This window comes from Schistocerca americana, chromosome 10 (genome assembly GCF_021461395.2).
Source record: "Schistocerca americana isolate TAMUIC-IGC-003095 chromosome 10, iqSchAmer2.1, whole genome shotgun sequence".
NCBI classification, from domain to species: domain Eukaryota; kingdom Metazoa; phylum Arthropoda; class Insecta; order Orthoptera; family Acrididae; genus Schistocerca; species Schistocerca americana.
Window position 1 is genome coordinate 48,802,662 of NC_060128.1, and position 21,380 is coordinate 48,824,041.

The following is a 21,380-nucleotide window of genomic DNA, read 5'->3' on the forward strand; positions in this document are numbered from 1 at the left end:
TATGTGGCAACTCCTCCTCTCACCTTATTCTCTCTACTCAATGTGCAGCTAGTTTACAACCACTGATATTTACCTTTTCCACATCAGACACAATGTGATGCTCAGACAGGCATAGTATATCTATTACATTATAAGCTTCAATGTCATCTAAACAAACCAGGAGCTCATCTACTTTATTCTTCAATCCCGGAATATTTTGGTGAAAAATGGTAACATTATTTTTTACTTTACGTTTGTGAGAATCTACTTTTTTCTTTAATCCACCAATATTTTGGTTAAATATGGTAACATTATTATTTACTTTCCTGTTGTGAGAATCTTGTGAGTTTTGGACCTCTTTAGCAGCTGCCTGCCTGAACTTCTCATTGGACACTGATATTAGCCTAAAAAAGAGATACATCCAGGAGTACTAGTGTCTGCCCTTAATGGATTTCGCTAACAACCCTGTCAGTTTACCCTTCCCTTTCCTACTGAGGTGTAGGCCATGCCTTGTGAAATCCCCCCTATCAATAACCTCGACAGGAACCAATCCAGTGTCTGACGGAGTGGCCTCCCTACGCAACTGGTCCAACTCCATATTTACCCTCCTGAGAGAGGGGTTCAACTGGGGCTGATCGTGCCGCACAAAAGCAGGCACCAGCCCAACATTGGTATGGGTCGTTGCAGAGGCTTTTTTCACCAAGTCACACTCAATATTGTTGCTCTGATCCCTATCAATACTGTTTCCCACTCCACCCACTATCATCACATGATCCTGCTTTGAGAAACCCTTGCACAAGGATCCTGTATCCTCTACCACCTGGCTAAGACATGCACTTGGCTTGAAAAAGTTTGTGACCTGGTACCTGTCACCTAATTTTTCCTGCAAAATCTGGCCCACACCTCTTCCAGGGCTGCTACCTACCAACAGAACTTTCCTCTTATTTTCTACTTTTTTTGAAACAGTTGGTTTCCTAGTGAGATTCTGTTACATCTTAACTACATCTTCTTCTACTGGGGCCTCTTCCTTACTTAACTGTGGTAGGAAGGCAAATCTATTGGTTGTGCCAATTGGGAAACTGTCAGACACTGTCCTCTTTCTGTGGCCCCTGTTCCCAGCTTCCACTTCCCACCGCTGTTTGCCCTCCTCCCCTCTTAACCCCTTCAGTTCCTCCCTTGCTCTGCCCTAATTAGCCTGAAGGGCTCTAATTTTCTCCTCCTGTTCAGCTATACTCCTATCTCTTGAGAAAACCCTGCAAAAGAATGGAATAGTCTCATTTGCTTCCCCAATTCCCACACCGCTACAATGTCCCCAATGAAACCACATGTGACAACAACTGCACAAAACCCCTGAACTAACTTTCCTACTGCAGCTCACACTCTTAGTATCCATGGTAGTTTAGAAATTAGCTAAGAGATTTACTAAGTGATAATGATAATATATTAAATACAGATGCAAAAGGACACTAAATATGTTTAGGAAACTAATATGTAAGTAAACTATTACCAAATGCATTTAAATATGTGGTATAATGCTAAATATGCACGATAAAAAATTAGGCCTAAACAGCCAAATGTAACCAAAACGAACTTTTTGCAATTACTGGAAGAATACTCAAATAAAAGAAAAACCTTTAATGGCGAGCTTGAAGAGCACACTAATTAAAGTATTTAATTAGTTAATCTATACCAAATGCACTTAAGATTGCGGTAAAACACTAAATATGCACACTCGGAAAGTAAGGCAAAGCTGCGAAATATGAACAAAACGAACTTTTCGCGATTACTGGAACAGTACGCAAATAAAAGAAAAAACCTTTAATGGCGAGCTTGAAAAGCACTCTAATGAACGTATTTAATCAGTTAAACTACAGTAAATGCACTTGCAATTGTGGTATAATGCTAAATATGCACACTCGAAAAATTAGGCCTAAGCAGCCGTAAGTAAACAAACGAACTTTTCGCGATTACCAGAACACTATGAAAATAAAAGAAAAACTTTTAATGGTGAGCTTGAAGAGTACACTAAAGAATGTATTTAACTAGTTAAAAGTGTTCAACTACAATGAATTACAACCTAAATTACTTTATCTTTCACAAGAGCTCTGTCTCCGTACGTGCGGGCTTGTGCAGGGCTGCCAACCTGGTTTAAGTTGGTTGTAATCATATAACTTAATCCCCTAGTATTTTTCTGACTCAAAAACATTCAAATGTGTGTAATTTATTGTGTAACTGAAAATTTAATGCATTTTTTTTAATAGTCATGTCAAGGATCTCACAGTTTTTGTTGCTTACTGTCAATTGTCACTTTTCACCCTGTGTGAATGTCTTATATAGCTAATTTTACAGTTGATTTTGATCTCCTGATGACTTTACTAGACCTTAAATGGCAGTCTCATGTGCAGACAATCTAAGAGAGGTGTTGGATTGTCTCTAAAATCATTTATACAGATTAAGAAAAGCAGAGGTTCTGTAACATTTGACGCAGTACTGAAGATATTACTCCCATTCCTCTAGATGACTTCTCGTTAATTACTACAAACTGTGATCTTTGACAGGGGTTCACAATTCCATTCTCACAGCCGAGATTGGCATCCAAAGATGCAGCAGTTTCACGGGCAGCCAGAAGGTGTATTTCGTGTTACATCCATTCAAGATTTTGCTGATTTTTGGAGAACTGTCACCAAAAACAGCAAGAACACTGCTATAGTGGGTCCCTCAGTTTTTTTATTTTGTTCCCTCTTCCGAACTCCCTTTAGCTGGAAATAGCGATGCATTTGTTTTTTGCGATTGACAGTTCTGCCAGAAAGCTGTCCCCAGATACCGTAGCTCACCCGCTATGCTGTCGGGATCGGAAATGCCACATACTCCGTGTACAGGAGTGTGTGATGGAGCACGACACCACGCACGACTGCGACTGCTCAAATATAAATACACCTACGGTCGACTAGTTCGTGCGCTAGTGACGGGCAGTCGTCTCAGGGGAAATACTGCGGAATTTACACTACGCAATCCGACGAGCCATAGATTCACACATTGTCATCGCGACTGCAGTAACTCTCCACGTGTTGCAGGCTGCTACGGAGTGTCGGATGCGGCGAGCGTCTCCAGTACAGTGTCCTCCTGCTCGACGGAGCCCTGGTTCTGCGAGGCGTGCCGCGCCGGCGTCGTCGACCCCATCTGTGAGCTGTGCCCCAACTCAGGTCAGTGGCTAAGTACTGTCAATCTCTTTAAGCTCTGTTTCTACAAACAACACTGACATATTTTACAATCACCTTATGACATACTAAATTCTGAAAAATAGGCGAGTGTGTGTGCTGCATTTGGTTGTGCTGTGAAGCGCAATGTGTAAAATTCTGCAAGGGTCAGCCAGATAGCGCGTTAAAATGGAGTTGACTCGCGGATGAGCTGATCGTGAAGCACGGTTCGGTGCATTCTGCCTTCAGAAATTTCGCCCACTGTGCTGACCCGAAGATGAGTGTGTCGGTTTATCTTTCCCTGTCGTCTTGTGGCATTATCTTCTAGACAGAGCACCTAAAGTAGATAAAGTGTCTGTTTAGCAGATGCAAGGAGCAGGAATATTGTGTAAAGTAGATAATCACACATTTCGTGGAAGCATTTTTGAGGATCTCAAAATTCTTTCACTCATTTCCCAGTACATTTACCCCTTAATGCTTTTTTTTTTTTTTTTCCGACGATAAAGAAGTGCAATATACTTGGTCGTGATACGAGACACAGAAATAATTTTGTTGTCGGCTTTGCCACGTTGTCCGGAGTTTAGAATGGGCTTATGTACTGTGGTAGTAAGATAATCAGTATGCTCCCACCTAACACAAAGAAAGAAATTGGGAATCACTACGAAGTACAGGCATACCTCTTTCGCCACTCTTTCTACAAATTACCCAAATATCTGGTAGCTATGTTGCAGATAGCAGTGTTTATTGTAAATTTGTATAATGCCTATGAATTGGACTATATTTATAGAGGTGAAAATTATTTTATTTAAAAATAGGTTTGCAATAAAGTAAATATTAAGCTACTAATATCATATAAACAGTAACTATGTAGTAGATCGGAGGAGGCAGCAGTTTATCTATATCTACATCATACTCTACAAGCCACCCAATAATGTGTGCTAGAGGTACTTTTGGCACCACTAACACATCCCCTCCCCTCATCCCCCCCAATTCATTTTCCACTCACGAATGGCGTGCCACAAGAACGATTGTTGATAAAGCTCTGTATTGGCTCTAAATTCTCAAATTTTCTTATTGTTGTCATTTCGGAAAGCACTCACACAAAATTGCAATAGTAAACTTCTGTGTGATGCACAAAGCCTCTCGTGTATCATTTGTACCATCTGACACTGGAGTTTATCAATCAGTCGTGCGACACTCTCATGCCAACGAAACGATAGTGTGACGAGAAGCACTGCTCCTTGTTGGATCTTCTCTATCTCTTATCAGTCCTACTTGGTAAGGGTCTCAGATTGTAAACAAGAATCTATCAGGATAGGGCTTTGTAAGTCACTTCCTTGATGTATTGTATTTCCTTAAGATTCTTCCTGTGAATCTCAGTTTGGCATCTGCTTTTCGTGCTGTTTGTTTCGTGTGGACAGTCCAGTTAAAGCCTCTCTGTATAGTTACTCGGAGATGTTTTACAATAGACACTCTCTCCGGCAATTTTTCATCAATAGTGTAGTTGTACAGTAGTGGATTTATTTGTCTACGATTGATCAATATGTTACATTTAGCTTCGTTTTTGGAGACATTACACCTTGACCAAAATACAATCTTCTTCTTTTTCTTCCATTTCTACCCCTACCTCCCACCCCCCACCGTACCCCCCACCGACTCCGCCCTCTGATATGTTTCGCTGAAATTTCAGTACCGTCAGTGAGTTTTTTGCTGTCTTCTATACAACACAAAAAATGCCTTTTATTACTGGTACACACACAAATTTGAGTTTTTAAAGACAGTATTTACATACTTGAAAAGCAGACAATTTTTGTGTGTATATACCTTGTCGCCACATGTTGTGGATTTCCTGGCGTTTATGCAATTTAATACACTTGGTTTGTTTCACAGTTTGTCATCTGCAACCATGTAGAACTTAATGCACAACAGTTATTTACTTTGAAAGTTTACAACAGTGCATGTTATGGTTATCCCTACCATTAGATTAGATTAGATTTACTTTCATTCCAATTGATCCATAGTGAGGATGTAGAACATGTCAGAAAAGCGATAATACTTGACAAATATTTACAACTCAAACAAATTTCAATTTCATGTGGAGGATTGTGTGTGTGTGTGTGTGTGTGTGTGTGACACATGGACAGAAGAGTTTCAAGCTCAAGATGATAACGTTACATTTATTGACATTTAGGGTCAACTGTTAAAGCATTAATTCTGCAGATTAGTACTGTCCTCTGGTGTTGCCACTTTCACATAGATAACCACATCATCTGCAAACACTGTTAAAGAGTTTTCGATACTTTCTGCTATATGAGTCATACACATTGTAAATAATAACCAGAGAGACAAGTCTTCCGAAGTATCTGGAATTATCAGTCAATTACATTTAAGGAAAGGCAAACCTATGTATCTAGCATTTTTAGACTTAGAGAAAGCTTTTGACAATGTTGACTGGAATACACTCTTTCAAATTCTAAGGGTGGCAGGGGTAAAATACAGGGAGGGAAAGGCTATTTACAATTTGTACAGAAACCAGATGGCAGTTATAAGAGTCGAGGGACACGAAAGGGAAGCAGTGGTTGGGAAGGGAGTGAGAGATAGTTGTAGCCTCTCCCCGATGTTATTCAATCTAGATATTGAGCAAGCAGTAAAGGAAACAAAAATTCGGAGTAGGTATGTAAATCCACGGAGAAGAAATAAAAACTTTGAGGTTTGCCGATGACATTGTAATTCTGTCACAGACAGTAAAGGACTTGCAAGAGCAGTTGAACAGAATGGACAGTTTCTTGAAAGGAGGCTATAAGATGAACATCAACAAAAGCAAAACGAGGATAATGGAATGTAGTCGAATTAACTCAGGTGATGCTGAGGGAATTAGATTAGGAAATGAGACACTTAAAATAGTAAAGGAATTTTGCTATTTGGAGAGCCAAGTAATTGATAATGGTCGAATTAGAGAGGATATAAAATGTAGACTGGCAATAGCAAGGAAAGCGTTTCTGAAGAAGAGAAATTTGTTTACATCGAGTATAGATTTAAGTGTCAGGAAGTCGTTTCTGAAAGTATTTGTACGGAGTGTAGCTGTGTACGGAAGTGAAACATGGACGATAAATAGTTTAGACAAGAAGAGAATAGAAGCTTTCGAAATGTGGTGCTACAGAAGAATGCTGATGATTAGATGGGTAGATCACATAACTAATGAGGAGGTACTGAATAAAATTGGGGAGAAGAGGAATTTGTGGCACAACTTGAGAAGAAGAAGGGATCGGTTGGTAGGACATATTCTGAGGCATCAAGGGATCACCAATTTAGCATTGGAGGGCAGCGTGGAGGGTAAAAATCGTAGAGGGAGACCAAGAGATGAATACACTAAGCAGATTCAGAAGGATGTAGGCTGCAGTAGTTACTGGGAGATGAAGAAGCTTGCACAGGATAGAGTAGCATGGAGACCTGCATCAAACCAGTCTCTGAACTGAAGACCACAACAAACAACAAACAAACATTTTTTCTTGAAAAATCAGGGAAAATCTGAGGGAATTTCAGGAATTTCATAAAAACTCAGGGAATTTTGCGTTTTTAACCTAGCAGTGAGCCAGCAAAACCGTTACGTGCTAATTTAAGTAGAAAACTTACAACCTTCACTTGTATTTGTCTTCATAATATCAACATACCGCTTTGGACCTTCTACATCAGTTGAGCATGTCCACTAGCTAGGTGGAGCTGGTGTTCTGCAATAACAAATTCTCTTATTGCTGTGCACTGTAGTTTGGTAGAGAGCAGTACAGTTAACAACCACCAAAAAGGGCTTCTGTTCATGGTAAGAGTAAAGAACTTATGTAAACTGTCTGTATACTGTCGTGGGATACCTTATACATCCGACAGCACGGGATGTGTGTGTGTGTGTGTGTGTGTGTGTGTGTGTGTTGCGGGGTGGGAGGGGGCGGACAGAGAGAGAGAGAGAGAGAGATACGTTCTTAAAATGTTGACTGCATGTGCTAGTTTAGAGCTCCACTCTCCACAAAAGTTTGTGCGCTTGTGAATTAAGAACCTCAGGGTGAAAGTCCTTAAATCATTTTATGTGCACTTGTAGCACTAAGATGAAGAAACTGTGGATATTTTTATGTGGCAAGTGTGCTTTTCACTTTACTGATACGATGAAGAAGCTCAGTGTTTTTATAAGAGTAACTAAAGACCTGAGATGGGTAGCAGAACTCATGGGAATTACTGAAGTCAATGAGTTTTCACTACATCACTAAAAAGTTTCAAGTGTTACTTTAGGGAAAAAAAGGGTACAGTAGTTTACCGTAATATGTTAGATGAATAACTGCTGCCAGATGTCTCAACTACACAAAGGGTCGCGGTACTTCAGGCTCTGAAAATACGTGCACAATGTTATTGGGTATTCTACCGTTCACAACGTAAATATTATGTGTCAGTCACTGGGAACTCCTCGATTGACCCAGGAGTAAAATTTTTCTCACCTCTTCTCACAAACGAGTCAGCTCAGGATATTGGAGTCAGAAAAACCTCCGAGGTGCAGACAGCAGAAGGAGCCGACGCAGTCTCCTCTGTAGTGACCGCATCGCTTCACCGTTTAGCGCCTCGTGGAAGTTTCGGACCGTCCACAGGGTGTATACGACCCGGGACAACTGGGAGATTTGGGAAAAACCCGGGAATTTTTTCATCCAGGAAAAACCCGGGAATTGTTTAGAATCCCGGGAATTATTTAGAATTCCAGGAATTTATCATTGTTTTAGTTTTCAGTTAAATTTTTGTAATTTTGACCAGTAAGAACCAATACTCTAACAAAGGATATTACTGTATCCCGCTATTGCAGAATAATACTGCAGCAACAAAACATGAAAGAGAGGGGGGGGGGGGGACGAGAATAAAAGTTAAGTTGCAAAGGAAATGCGCCGTATACAACAGCAAAACATAGTGCTCATACAAGCGTCTGCCAACAGCACAGTGTGTCAAAGGCTTTAGGAAGACTATGCTTCATAACGACAAATTGCCTCCGATGATCATGACTTGACAACTGTTTAAATTAGATTCGTTTGAGCAGTCGTGGGCGGGCTCTTGCGCATGCGCAGTTGAGTTGCGTAAACCTTCTTTCGCTTCTGGTTACAGAGGTATGGCTGGATGCCACTACTTAATATTGCCCCGGTTCAGAAATATAGTAAATCTGGCACTGATGCCCAGAGCAGTCCGAGTTGTGGTGGGGAGATGGATCATCTCCACGTGACCTGTGTTTACGTTCAGTGATTTGGTTGCTTCCTCTTAGTGTATTGCTCTCACATTAAATGATAACAAACAGATTTTTGCGGCTGGGAGTTATCAAATGAATTAAAATACGTTCGAATAATTACAGAAGGCTAAATATGGTACTTGTTTTAGATTTTATTTGCTCCTTCCTCACAGTCAAGCATTAATTGCCTTGCAGAACAATGAAGTTATTTTTGTCGGTTTAGTAAAGAGATTTGGCTTTCATTAATCTTTTCTGCTTTATTTGAAACGAAGTGTTTAATTTCACACTATTTGCTAGTTTCAACTGTTCGCTGCATTTCAAGTGCATGTATGGCATTATGCTGTAATAAAGAACCAAACATGAGATAATACAGTACTGGTACTCCAAGAAAATTTACATACAAATCTGGACGTATGAATGTGCATTCAGGCCGAATTGTGCATTTTAGTATGGGTCATGAAATTTCGATGCTCTTGAAGTATTCTCTGATATCTTGTTTCTTTTATGACATAATGTAAGATCTTTTAATGTTTTCCACGTACGAACATATGGGCTTCCTGTATCATTGTAGCTGCGCAAGCACGGTGACGCCTATTATCTGGCGCTCTCTTCCAACTGTTGAAACGGAACCATTTCTAACAGGTCACAGGAAAATATTGCAGATGGTGGTTTGAAAAGCATTACATTCAAACCACATTTCCTTTTAAACAAAATGAACTACGTGCGAGAATGTACGACGAATTTCTTAAATCACAAAGCGTTTGATTCTCATTTAAAAACTCTTTGAGGTCGACCATTTAGAAGAATTTCGAGCCCAGAAGATCAGTCATTTACGTCATTATTAAAAATGTTACTAGCACATTTGTGTGATGTATCTTAAAGTGTAACATGCGCAAATAAGATCAACATTATATGTGGAAGCTTAGCTTCTCTTCCAGCTTATTAATATTCGAGACCAATATTATACGTGAATGCTATGTACATTAATTTAAACCATTAACTTTTCTTATTTGTGTGTTTGCGCTACTTGATCTTGCTATTGGCTGACTACATCACGTGTCCTATTCTGTCGTCAGCTGGCGAGATCAAGTGACATAAGCTGTGACTGGCTTACAAAAGCGGATCGCAATCTCGATTTCAGTGCTTCGGAAAGTGACGTGCGGTATTTGGTGGAATTCTAATTTATACCTGTGTACATGTTGCTGCACATCAAGGGTCTTTCAAAACGTGTTTTTCCCCCTGAGTTTCGTTTTCTTAAGTGCCGGGAAATTCTATGTCGGTATATAAAACCATAAACATTCAAAGTGCAACGGATTTTTTATGTGCGTGCATGCGATGCATCAATTGCGACGGATTATACGTTGCTGCTGCATTGCAATTTCTTTTATAATTTTTGTTCACCTACCTCTTTACAGCAGTAGATCTTCGCACGTAAACTCCTGACTGCAGCTACCTACGAGATCACAGAAAAGCAGTGTTGAGGGAACTGTAACGTCATAGCTACACACCGGAGGCCGCTATAAGTAAAATTTGCTGAAAATTTTCTATGTACTTTAAAGAAATGATTCGGAAAGGGGATGTCACTTGTACTTTAAACATGAAGTTCAAATCTAAACCTTCAATAGATCTTTATTGCCGTTAAGCAAGATCATCAACCCACATTTACGAAAATTACTAAAGTTTCTGCTCACAGTTATCACCATACCTTAAACAGCCAGAACTTTTACCTTCCCAAATTCCGAAACCAATTACTTGTAACACAGTCAATGATCGGCCAATTACTTCTGCACACAATATTCAGTGGTTGTCTTTAGTAAAAGTTTATGCTCGCCATAAAATACTCAGTAAGAATATACTCAGTACCGCCACGCTATATAATTCAAAGTTCACTCGCGATTTTCATCGGAACGAATTATCACAACAGTCTAAAGTTTTCATAAACAGTTTCTGGTCACTACCAGATACCATTAACACTGGACCATAACGCGGAAGTCATCCCAAGACTTCATCTTACACATAACGCGAAAAGTCACATCCCGCATAACCGCCTCCAATCAAAGCTAGTTTGCGACTCTCCTCTCTCTCTCCCACACTCAAAACTATATCTCCTCGCTAGGCGGCCAACTGTCTCGCTTCTCATTGGCTGTCAGCACTTACGGCCAATGAGAACTCAGTTCCAGGGTGCGGCTCGCGCCAAAATCTAGCAAGCACTGACCACTTCTCTAGGCTCATTGACGTCATCAAATTAAGTAACACAAAACTCTCTAATTAAATAAACAAAACAAAATGAACTATAAGCTTTACTCTACATCTGGAAATTTATTATGTAGTCGCGAATGTCCTGGCTGTCTTATACATAAGCATACATACTTGGACATCCGACATTCACTAGTAGGGGAACCACTAGTGGATTCGCTCACACGTTACAGAGTTGGAACACTTGCCAGTTCCTGTAGAGAATTACATGAATGATTTTTAATAATGCCGAACGTCCCACATACTCTCACGCACGCATTCTCATTCACACGCACCCTAACGCACAATACACATATTTACTTAGAATTCTTGAAATTATTATTATAGAAAAGTCACAGAGGTTTTCTGAAACTAAAAACTTTCCAAATTTATATATGAACACTGAAAGTGTTATCAGATCCTCATACATAGTCACTGAAGGTGAACTATTACATCACAGTATTTCTTTAGTTCTGGACTGTCGGAAAATGATTTATTTTTTTTTAATGGAATTTTTCTAACTTCCAAAATACAACTATTTTTGGTCTCAGACTTTGACATATTGTTTGTTTTCACAGCAGAAGGATGTACATCAAATATGACGTTCCTCAGGTTATTCCTTTATTAGTTATTAATATTTTTAGTTTCGTATAATGCAAGTGGCCTGCCAGCGCTATTCCACTGCTTTCACAAGCGCAGCTGCAACAGATGGTTGTGACGTCAGTCTGCAGGACACAACTCGTCCATTACTGACCGTATAATACTCTACCGGCTTACACTGCAGCCCACATACATTCTGAAGTAAAGCTTTTAATTGACAAACGGGCGATCGCGCACTAGTTGCGACGCCACAAAAGGATTGACGGGTTTTACAGTGCCGAGGAAGAGTATACTGTCAATTAACATGGAAAAAGTGTATTTTCACCCGGGAGAAAGTGTATTTTTAGCCTGGAAATCCGGGAATTTTTTTTCCTCGTCGACGTATACACCCCGGTACAGTTGTCGCTTATGCGCCCGTTTTGCAGGTGGCATCTTCAAAGAGACGGACGTCGGGAAGTGGGTGCACCTGGTGTGTGCCCTGTACGTGCCCGGGGTCGCGTTCGGCGAGGTGGACCGGCTGTCGAGTGTGACGCTGTTCGAGATGCCGTACAGCAAGTGGGGCGCTCGGGCCTGCTGCCTGTGCGAGGACGACCGCTTCGCCCGCACAGGCGTCTGCATCGGTTGCGATGCCGGCATGTGCCGCCAGTACTTCCACGTCACCTGGTGAGCCGCCGCGAAATGCTCGTCAGTGGCATCTCGTTAAACCTTATAAATTTGTTTGAAAGAGTGGCCAATTTTGTCAAACTACGTAATTTCTAGTCGGCACTATTCTTCTAGCATATGGGTTGTGTGAAAATTGCAGCCAGTCACTAAATGTCTTTTCTTTAAAAACATAGATTTTTATTGTCCCGCGGAATAGCTTTCGCTGTTTTATTTTCAGGTGACTGTATACCTTGTACAGCCAGTAACTGATAATGTGGGGACATCGTATAGCACTGTTGTGGCTGGAAAGCTGGCCAGTGGACAGTACATGGTTTTAAAAAAAAGATTACCCACAGTGACCGCCTGCAACATCTGGAATAGATGAGATAATGGCTACAGAAGTGAAAAACTTAAGAAGGTACTGAGCACACAGATGCGACAATAACTGCAAAGGAGAGAAAAAAATGAAACAGAAGACAGGACTGGATTCTTGCCGTACATCTGAGCAACTTCTGCGAGAATCGACTGAGCTATTTCTCTGAAAGTTATCGAACCAGTATTTCGACCACCTGCAAAAGTAAGGAACCTTACGGGCAGCGTGAAAGATAATCTCAGACTTTGTAAATATGGGGTCTCCTGCATTCCTCGTAAATGTGGGAAATCTTACATCAGAGAAATATAGTGCCGTGTTCTAACAACCATACCACAACTAAGGTCAAAATTTAATAATGATTGTGGTGTTGCTCACGCTGCTAAATACTACCTTTTCTGGCAACAACAAATTTGTTATGTGGCAGGTGTCATTAGAGCACATTTAATAAATTCATTTCATGTAATGATGAATAAACTAGGCACTCATCTTTTCGTGTTTCCCACGCTGGTCTCGTAATGGTTACGTAATTCAAGTAAAATTACAGTGTCTTCCTGGTATACACTGAACGAATATGCAGTGTGAGACTCTGAGTGTGAGACTCTGGCAGAAAAATAAATCTGTACTGACTGAGCATAGCTTAATGAGAAGCAAACATTACAGTCAGTTAATGACAACTCGTACAGAATTATTAAGGATGTCATTGAGATGAAGAGTTCTGACGAATCTCGTTAATCGAGGTGAGGGGTTTGCTGTCGGCAGAGCTCGACAGCTGACCTCTGAAGCAGTAAGACGGGAGAGGCAGCATGCTGCATCACACAGGGCAGTGGTGGACAGCAGAAGTGAGTCGCCAGCTACGTAAACAGATACCTAGGCAGCAGAATACAACATATAATGGGTGGTGTCGATAAGTTTGATCAATTACGAGAAAGGTATGCTATTGGCAGGCGTTCTGTAAAATGGTGGCACAGAATATTTTATTTCCCGGTGGACGCTGCTGCAGTGAACAGTTTTATCCTGTGGAAAATAAGTAAAAGAGAAAGTGGACAGCACGATCAGCTCACATACAGGATCCATCTAGCCAGACAATTGATCGCTGGCTTCTCATCCTAAAAAAGGCGTGGACAAAAAGCTGTCTTTCTGGCAAAAAGGGGTAAAGTACCCGAAGATTTTCGTCATGTGACTGTCGGGGAACATCGACCCATTTTAGGAGAAACCGACTGGACGTGCCGTCATCGTAGTACCAAAGCTGCGGCAAAGAGCACTCGCTGTGTTTGTACGTATTGTCAAATACCACTTTGCATAGACCCGTATTTCAGAAAATTTCATGGCAAGTAATTGTGAACAATCATTGTAACAAGAGAAGTAAATTTATCAAATAAATATGACATATATTGAAAAAGCTGTTTCTGTCATTTAACTCCAAGGAAGGGCAGTGGGAAGAATACTTCCCACCTTGTTGTGTGACCTCACTTTCACAGTTGGAGCAAATTTGATATTCGGTATGATAAATATACCTATCTGTTAACTACTATCTGCTCTCCATTCATAAAAAAAAAAAACTGCTCAATAATTTTGCCCACAAAAGGGTTAAAGTGTTACGGAACAGCCGTTGTGAGATTTAAATTTCCACTGCTTATACGTATATGAGGAGACATATTGTGATCTACTAGCTCTTTGCAGTAAGATGGAAAGGAAGAGCGACCTTTCTGAAACGTGCTCACACTGCTACTTTATGCCGAGAGAAACCTGCGAAGATTTTATTGCGAGATAAGTCCACTCTTCTTCCGTTGAAACTCGGAATAAATGCCTCGTGCCACTTACTGGCACATGCCAGAGTCTCTGAAGACATGGGTGGCATAAAAGGTAGAGAGAACATAGTTTTGTGCCGTAGTCGATCATTTGTATTTGCAGGGTCCAATAGCTGCACAGATCGAAAACTATTTTTACCAAGTTCAGTTCCTCCACATTCTGCATTGCCATCAAAGACTATTTATTTCATATTTACAGTGTTTACAGAAGCAAAGACATTGAAACTTGCTCCTACTAGACATTTGAAGCAAACAGTCTGGGAACTATACAGAGAGACGGTACGGTAGTGGCAGACCGAGATGATGATGATGATGATAATAATAATAATAATAATAATAATAATAATAATAATAATAATACACTTACACATGGAATAACATATCTGAAACCTAAAGATCAAGCAGACACAGCGAACCCAGCTAAATATCACCCCATAACATGCCTACCAACAATATACAAAATATTAACTTCAGTCATTAAACAGAAATTAATGACACATACAACACAGAACAAAATTATAAATGAAGAACAAAAAGGCTGTTGCAAAGGAGCACGAGGATGTAAAGAGCAACTGATAATAGATGCAGAGGTGACATATCAAGCTAAAACTAAACAAAGGTCGCTACACTACGCATACATTGATTACCAAAAAGCTTTTGATAGTGTACCCCACTCATGGTTACTACAAATATTGGAAATATACAAAGTAGATCCTAAATTAATACAGTTCCTAAACATAGTAATGAAAAATTGGAAAACCACACTTAATATCCAAACAAATTCAAATAATATCACATCACAGCCAATACAGATTAAGCGTGGAATATACCAAGGAGACTCATTAAGTCCTTTCTGGTTCTGCCTTGCTCTGAACCCACTATCCAACATGCTAAATAATACAAATTATGGATACAATATTACTGGAACATACCCACACAAAATCACACATTTGCTACACATGGATGATCTAAAACTACTGGCAGCAACAAATCAACAACTCAACCAATTACTAAAGATAACAGAAGGATTCAGCAATGATATAAGTATGGCTTTTGGAACAGACAAATGTAAGAAAAATAGCATAGTCAAGGGAAAACACACTAAACAAGAAGATTACATATTGGATAACCACAGTGACTGCATAGAAGCGATGGAAAAAACGGATGCCTATAAATATCTAGGATACAGACAAAAAATAGGAATAGATAATACAAATATTAAAGAAGAACTAAAAGAAAAATATAGACAAAGACTAACAAAAATACTGAAAACAGAATTGACAGCAAGAAACAAGACAAAAGCTATAAATACTTATGCCATACCAATATTGACCTACTCATTTGGAGTAGTGAAATGGAGTGACACAGACCTAGAAGCACTCAATACACTTACACGATCACAATGCCACAAATATAGAATACATCACATACATTCAGCAACAGAAAGATTCACATTAAGCAGAAAGGAAGGAGGAAGGGGATTTATCGACATAAAAAAACCTACATTATGGACAGGTAGACAATTTAAGAAAATTCTTTCTAGAACGAGCAGAAACTAGCAAAATACACAAGGCAATCACTCATATAAATACATCGGCTACACCACTGCAATTTCATAACCACTTCTACAACCCTTTAGATCACATAACATCAACAGATACGAAGAAAGTAAATTGGAAAAAGAAAACACTTCATGGCAAGCACCCGTATCATCTAACACAGCCACACATCGATCAAGACGCATCCAACACATGGCTAAGAAAAGGCAATATATACAGTGAGACAGAAGGATTCATGATTGCAATACAGGATCAAACAATAAACACCAGATATTACAGCAAGCATATTATTAAAGATCCCAATACCACAACAGATAAATGCAGACTTTGCAAACAACAAATAGAAATAGTAGATCACATCACAAGCGGATGTACAATACTAGCAAATACAGAATACCCCAGAAGACATGACAACGTCGCAAAAATAATACATCAACAGCTTGCCTTACAACATAAACTTTTAAAACAACACGTTCCTACATACAAGTATACACCACAAAATGTACTGGAGAATGATGAATACAAATTATACTGGAACAGAACCATTATAACAGATAAAACAACGCCACATAACAAACCTGACATCATACTCACCAATAAAAAGAAGAAATTAACACAACTAATCGAAATATCCATACCCAATACAACAAATATACAAAAGAAAACAGGAGAAAAAATTGAAAAATACATCCAACTGGCTGAGGTAGTCAAAGACATGTGGCATCAGGATAAAGTTGACATCATACCAATTATACTATCAACTACAGGAGTCATACCACACAATATCCACCAGTACATCAATGCAATACAGCTACATCCAAACATATATATACAACTACAGAAATCCGTAATTATTGATACATGTTCAATTACCCGAAAGTTCCTAAATGCAATATAACACATACCGTACAGTTAAAAGGAAGTGACGCTTGATCAAGGTCCACGTCACTCCATTTTTAACCGGACTTAACGTCTGAGAAAGTGAAAGAAGATAATAATAATAATAATAATAATAATAATAATGGCGTGTGACGAGGGCCTCTCGTCGGGTAGACTGCTCGCCTGGTGCAAGTCTTTCGATTTGACGCCACTTCAGTGACTTGCTTGTCGATGGGGATGAAATGATGATGATTAGGACAACACAACACCCAGTCCCTGAGCAGAGAAAATCTCCGACCCAGCCGGGAATTTAAAGCCGGGCCCTTAAGATTGACAGTCCGATATCGAGATAGCCGATACTGTAAACATCTCGGCCGTACGAGTACTCCGCACCCTACAGAAAGCTAGATGTGGAACAACTGGATGCCCTGGTTTGTAGCTTTCAACTAAAAATTTGACAGAAAAGACATTTAAAATCAGATTTCGGTAATGTCGGCAACACTGTGCGGGGGTTGTCGATCTGCAGAAGACGCTGATTCTCTCTCCAGAATCGTAAAAACAGTCGAGAAACAAAAGAGCGCAAAAGGGTTTAGCAGTCAGCGGGATTCAGTCTCGGCTACAAATAGCGGCACGTGACTGACAGGAGTTCACAGATGCAGAAAAGCAGTCCGAGGTGAGCTGGACTGAATCTTGTTAAGAAAACGTAGTACCTGTACCTCAGTGAACCCACATGAAGACAGGCTTGTCAGGTCTGAGAGAAGCTGAGAAATGTGAAAGACAGACCCTCCGCAGCATAAAGTTTATGTGTAGATGATATAAATTACGAGGATGAGAAGAACTGTACCGGGAAAAATGGAAGGTCGATTGAGTCACTCAGAGAAACGAAACTAGACATCTATGATGGTCTGCTTAGGGTCGATGAACAGACTTGTGCAAAAGGCTTCCGCAATGATCGGAAAATAAATGGTGGACGACGGAAGAAAGGAAGGTACACGAGAATGGAAAGTGTTTGGGCTCCAAAGTAATGTGTAATCATTACTTTAATGTGGCCTTTAACCCTTTCACTGCTACTCGTGTATACCGGGTGGTCAAAAAGTCAGTATAAATTTGAAAACTGAACAAATCACGGAATAGTGTAGATAGAAGGGTACAAATTGATACACATGCTTGGAATGACATGGGGTTTTATTAGAACCAAAAAATACAAATGTTCAAAAAATGTCCGACGGATGGCGCTTCATCTGATCAGAATAGCAATAATTAGCATAACAAAGTAAGACAAAGCAAAGATGATGTTCTTTACAGGAAATGCTCAATATGTCCACCATCATTCCTCAACAATAGCTGTAGTCGAGGAATAGTGTTGTGAACAGCACTGTAAAGCGTGTCCAGAGTTATGGTGAGGCGTTGGTGTCGGATGTTGTCTTTCAGCGTCCCTAGAGATGTCGGTCGATCGCGATACATTTGCGACTTTAGGTAACCCCAAAGCCAATATTTGCACGGACTGAGGTCTGGGGACCTGGGAGGCCAAGCATGACGAAAGTGGCGGCTGACCACACGATCATCACCAGACAACGAGCGCAAGAGATCTTTCACGCATCTAGCAATATGGGGTGTTTTTTGTTCTAATAAAACCCCATGCCATTCCAAGCATGTCTGTCAATTTTTACCTGTCTGTCTACATTATTCCTTGGTTTATTAAGTTTTCAAATTTATACTGACTTTTTGATCACCCGGTATATAGTGGTGGCAACTGCTACATATTGGATGCTTGTCCTGTATGTATTCAGGTTCACTATTCAATTACATCTACTATGCTTTCTGGTGTCATAGATGGGTTTTGCGTCAGCTTTCCTGACGTTGCAGTGAAAGGGTTAATGGCTGTTGTTGAATATATACATATTGATCAACAGTTACCACACGTTCAGTGGTTATATATCTAAGTAACAACAATTTTGGCAGTAGTGTGACAGTCTTACTGTTACCTGTGACAAAAAGAATTAAATAAAACATTAAAATTTCATACTTCTAATGTGTTTTGACTGTTTCAGTATCAAGTGCAGTAGTACAACATTTGTCATACGTTTTGTGTAATTGGATCTCGCCGATGTCTTTCCACAGCGCCCAGAGAGAAGGTCTGTTGTCAGAAGCACATTCCGAAGAGGTCGACCAGGCAGACCCATTCTACGCACACTGCAAGATGCACACTGACAAAATGTTGATGAGGTGAGTGAGGTAGCCAGGCTAGGTCCTGCCAAATTTTAGCTGTTCGTTTCGCTGTCTTCGATTCTTCTGTCCTCGTTGTTCCCGATTTTGAAACGCGTGTCGGACATTTAGGTTTCGGCCAGAGCCTCGGCGTTCCACTCCGAGGGGTCGGAGATATTAGTTGTGTGTGCTCGAGGTATGCTTGCTTGTGTGTATGAATGTCTGTGTGTTTGCCTTTCAGTAGAAGGCTTTGGCTGAAAGCTAAATGTGTACATCTTCGTACATTGATAATTGAAATGGAGGACAGTGGGACATCAGCTGGTATAAATTTATATTAAAGATGAAGAAATTCCTCCAGCTGCATTTGAGGTGTCGGTTTTATTTTGGCAACTAGTTTCAACTTTGTAACAACGTCATCTTCAGGACCATACACTTGTTGACATCAGCTGCATGCGGCTGATACTAGAAGTCAGTGATGAGATGCATACGTGCTCCGTGTGGAACTGTGTATCTTTGAAATATCGGTCTAAACTTCATACCAGTTACTAACCACCTTCCACACGGAGCAAGTCTGTATCTCACCACTGACTTCTAGTATCAGCCACATGCAGTTGACGTCAACAAGTTTATGGGCCTGAAGATGACATTGTTACAATGTTGAAACTATTTGCCAAAATAAAATCGACACCTTAAATGCAGCTGGAGGAATTTCTTCATTTTTAATGTAAAAGCGTGTAACAGTCTTTGTGTGTGCCCATCTACAACTCAATGTGTCATTTTTATTGCGAGTAGCAGTCTGTTCCTTTCCTTATATTCCGACCTGGAGTTTCCGTTATTTGATTGTATCTGATATCTTATTTTTTCTGCCTCAAAAGCCCTCTAAATTTCATATTTTATTCTCAGGAAGGTTGGTTTCTGTTCTTTCCAAATCTTCACTGTTGTTTCTTCTAGTTATTTTCTTATTTTTTTTTATCTATGCTATTACTGATTTCTTTTTCCAGAAATGCAGGAATATATCTTTTATTAATCTGTCCCTATTCATTCGGTAATGGTGTTGAAAGAAGATTAAACTTCACTTGGCCATTAACTCCTTTATTTTCTCCAAATTTTTTAAGTCTTCTCATTACGTCTCATTTTCAAATCATCTGCAGTTTGTATTGTATTGATTATTTCTCTAATAATCCATCCTCTGAGTACCTCTGTTCTCTCCAGCTTATAGTTCAGCTTTAAGCATTCACTTGTGTGTAAACATTTTGCTCTTACCACTGTGGTATAGCATTTTAGGTTTGTTTTTGTAGATATACATTTCTAGTTTTAGACATTATTTTGTCTAACTGTATGCTCTTTCCATTTTGTCAAGTCTTATGTACATTGCAAATTTTTCTGGTCCAGTCTCCTGTACAGTTTCCCTAAGATATTTAAATTTACTGACTTGCTCTATACTGACCAATTGCCGCGTCATCCTCAGCTGATAGGCATCACTAGATGTGGAAATGGAGGACGTGTGATCAGCACACTGCTCTCCCGGCCATATCTCAGTTTTCGTGACCGGAGCCACTACTTCTCAATCGAGTAGGTCTTTAGCCGGCCTCACACGGGGCGAGTGCACCCCGCTGCCCGACGTTGCTCGGCAAACTCGTACTGTAGCCCGTCTGAGTGCTAGCTGAGCCTGACACCACCTAACTTTGGTAATCCGGTGGGGACCGATGTTACCACTGCGGCAAGGCTTTGGTTTATTTGTATCCGACTACTCGTTAACTCTTACTGCTGCTGTTTCCGCAGTGTATAGCTGGAATGATGTTGGTGGGGGCACTAAGCTTCATACAAATTACAGCAGAAATATATAAACAACTCACAGTTGTTTCTGTAGCTATGAATTGACACATGCATCAACTCAGCGTACAGTATAGGCATTAAAATAACACTCAACTATTTACGAAGGTTTCTCGGGTCTCCAGCCTGGTGGTAACGTTGATATCTCGCGACGTTTCGGGAAGTGTCATACTACCCATCTTCTGGCGAAGTGTCAAGATTCACGGTGAGCGGGCTATTTATATGCGCGGTCATCCCCCTTCCCCCTCCACTAGATTTAGGATGGCTGTGGTGGACCTGCGGCATGCGCGTGGTGGTGGGGATGGCGGGCGCCCCCGGCGGCCGCTTTTGGTTCTCGGTGTAAGCATTCTGTCTGCGTCCGCGGCGGAGGACGTTGACGGGCGTGTTCCCGACGGATTGCCACTATCGCAGGGTTCCGTGCTGCGCCGAGTTGGAATCCCTTGTCTCTGTTGACCAGATTTTCGTGAATCCTTATTTCTAAGGATTCTTTGATAACGCTCTCCCAAAAGCCAGATGCCCGGCACAGTACCTTCGTGTTTTCGAAGTTGAAGGTGTGTTCTTCATTGATGCTGTGTTCTGCTATGGCTGATTTTTCTGTGTGACCTAGTCACACACATCTGATATGTTCTTTGCAGCGTTTAGATATGCAGTGCTGTGTTTGCCGAATGTATTGCTTTCCGCATTCGCTTGGTATACTGTATATTCCTGGTGTGTTAAAGTTCAGCGCGTCTTTGGCTTTCCTGATGGCGGCGTCACTTTTCAGTAGTATAATCGTCCCTTTCTTAGAGCCTTTCAGTAGTATAATTGTCAGTGTTTCAGAGC

The 21,380-nt window shown here is 40.5% G+C and overlaps 1 protein-coding gene across 2 annotated transcripts in view; it reads left to right on the forward strand.

The window, feature by feature from the left end:
• Positions 1 to 21,380, forward strand: part of LOC124552239 (PHD finger protein 14) — a 183,044-nt gene that overhangs the window by 58,073 nt on the left and 103,591 nt on the right. For both annotated transcript variants that reach the window (XM_047126521.1, XM_047126522.1), the window contains exons 5-7: positions 3,054 to 3,182; positions 11,685 to 11,922; positions 18,642 to 18,746. In XM_047126521.1, coding sequence (XP_046982477.1) covers positions 3,054 to 3,182; positions 11,685 to 11,922; positions 18,642 to 18,746 — 472 coding nt within the window. The remainder of the gene's footprint in view (positions 1 to 3,053; positions 3,183 to 11,684; positions 11,923 to 18,641; positions 18,747 to 21,380) is intronic.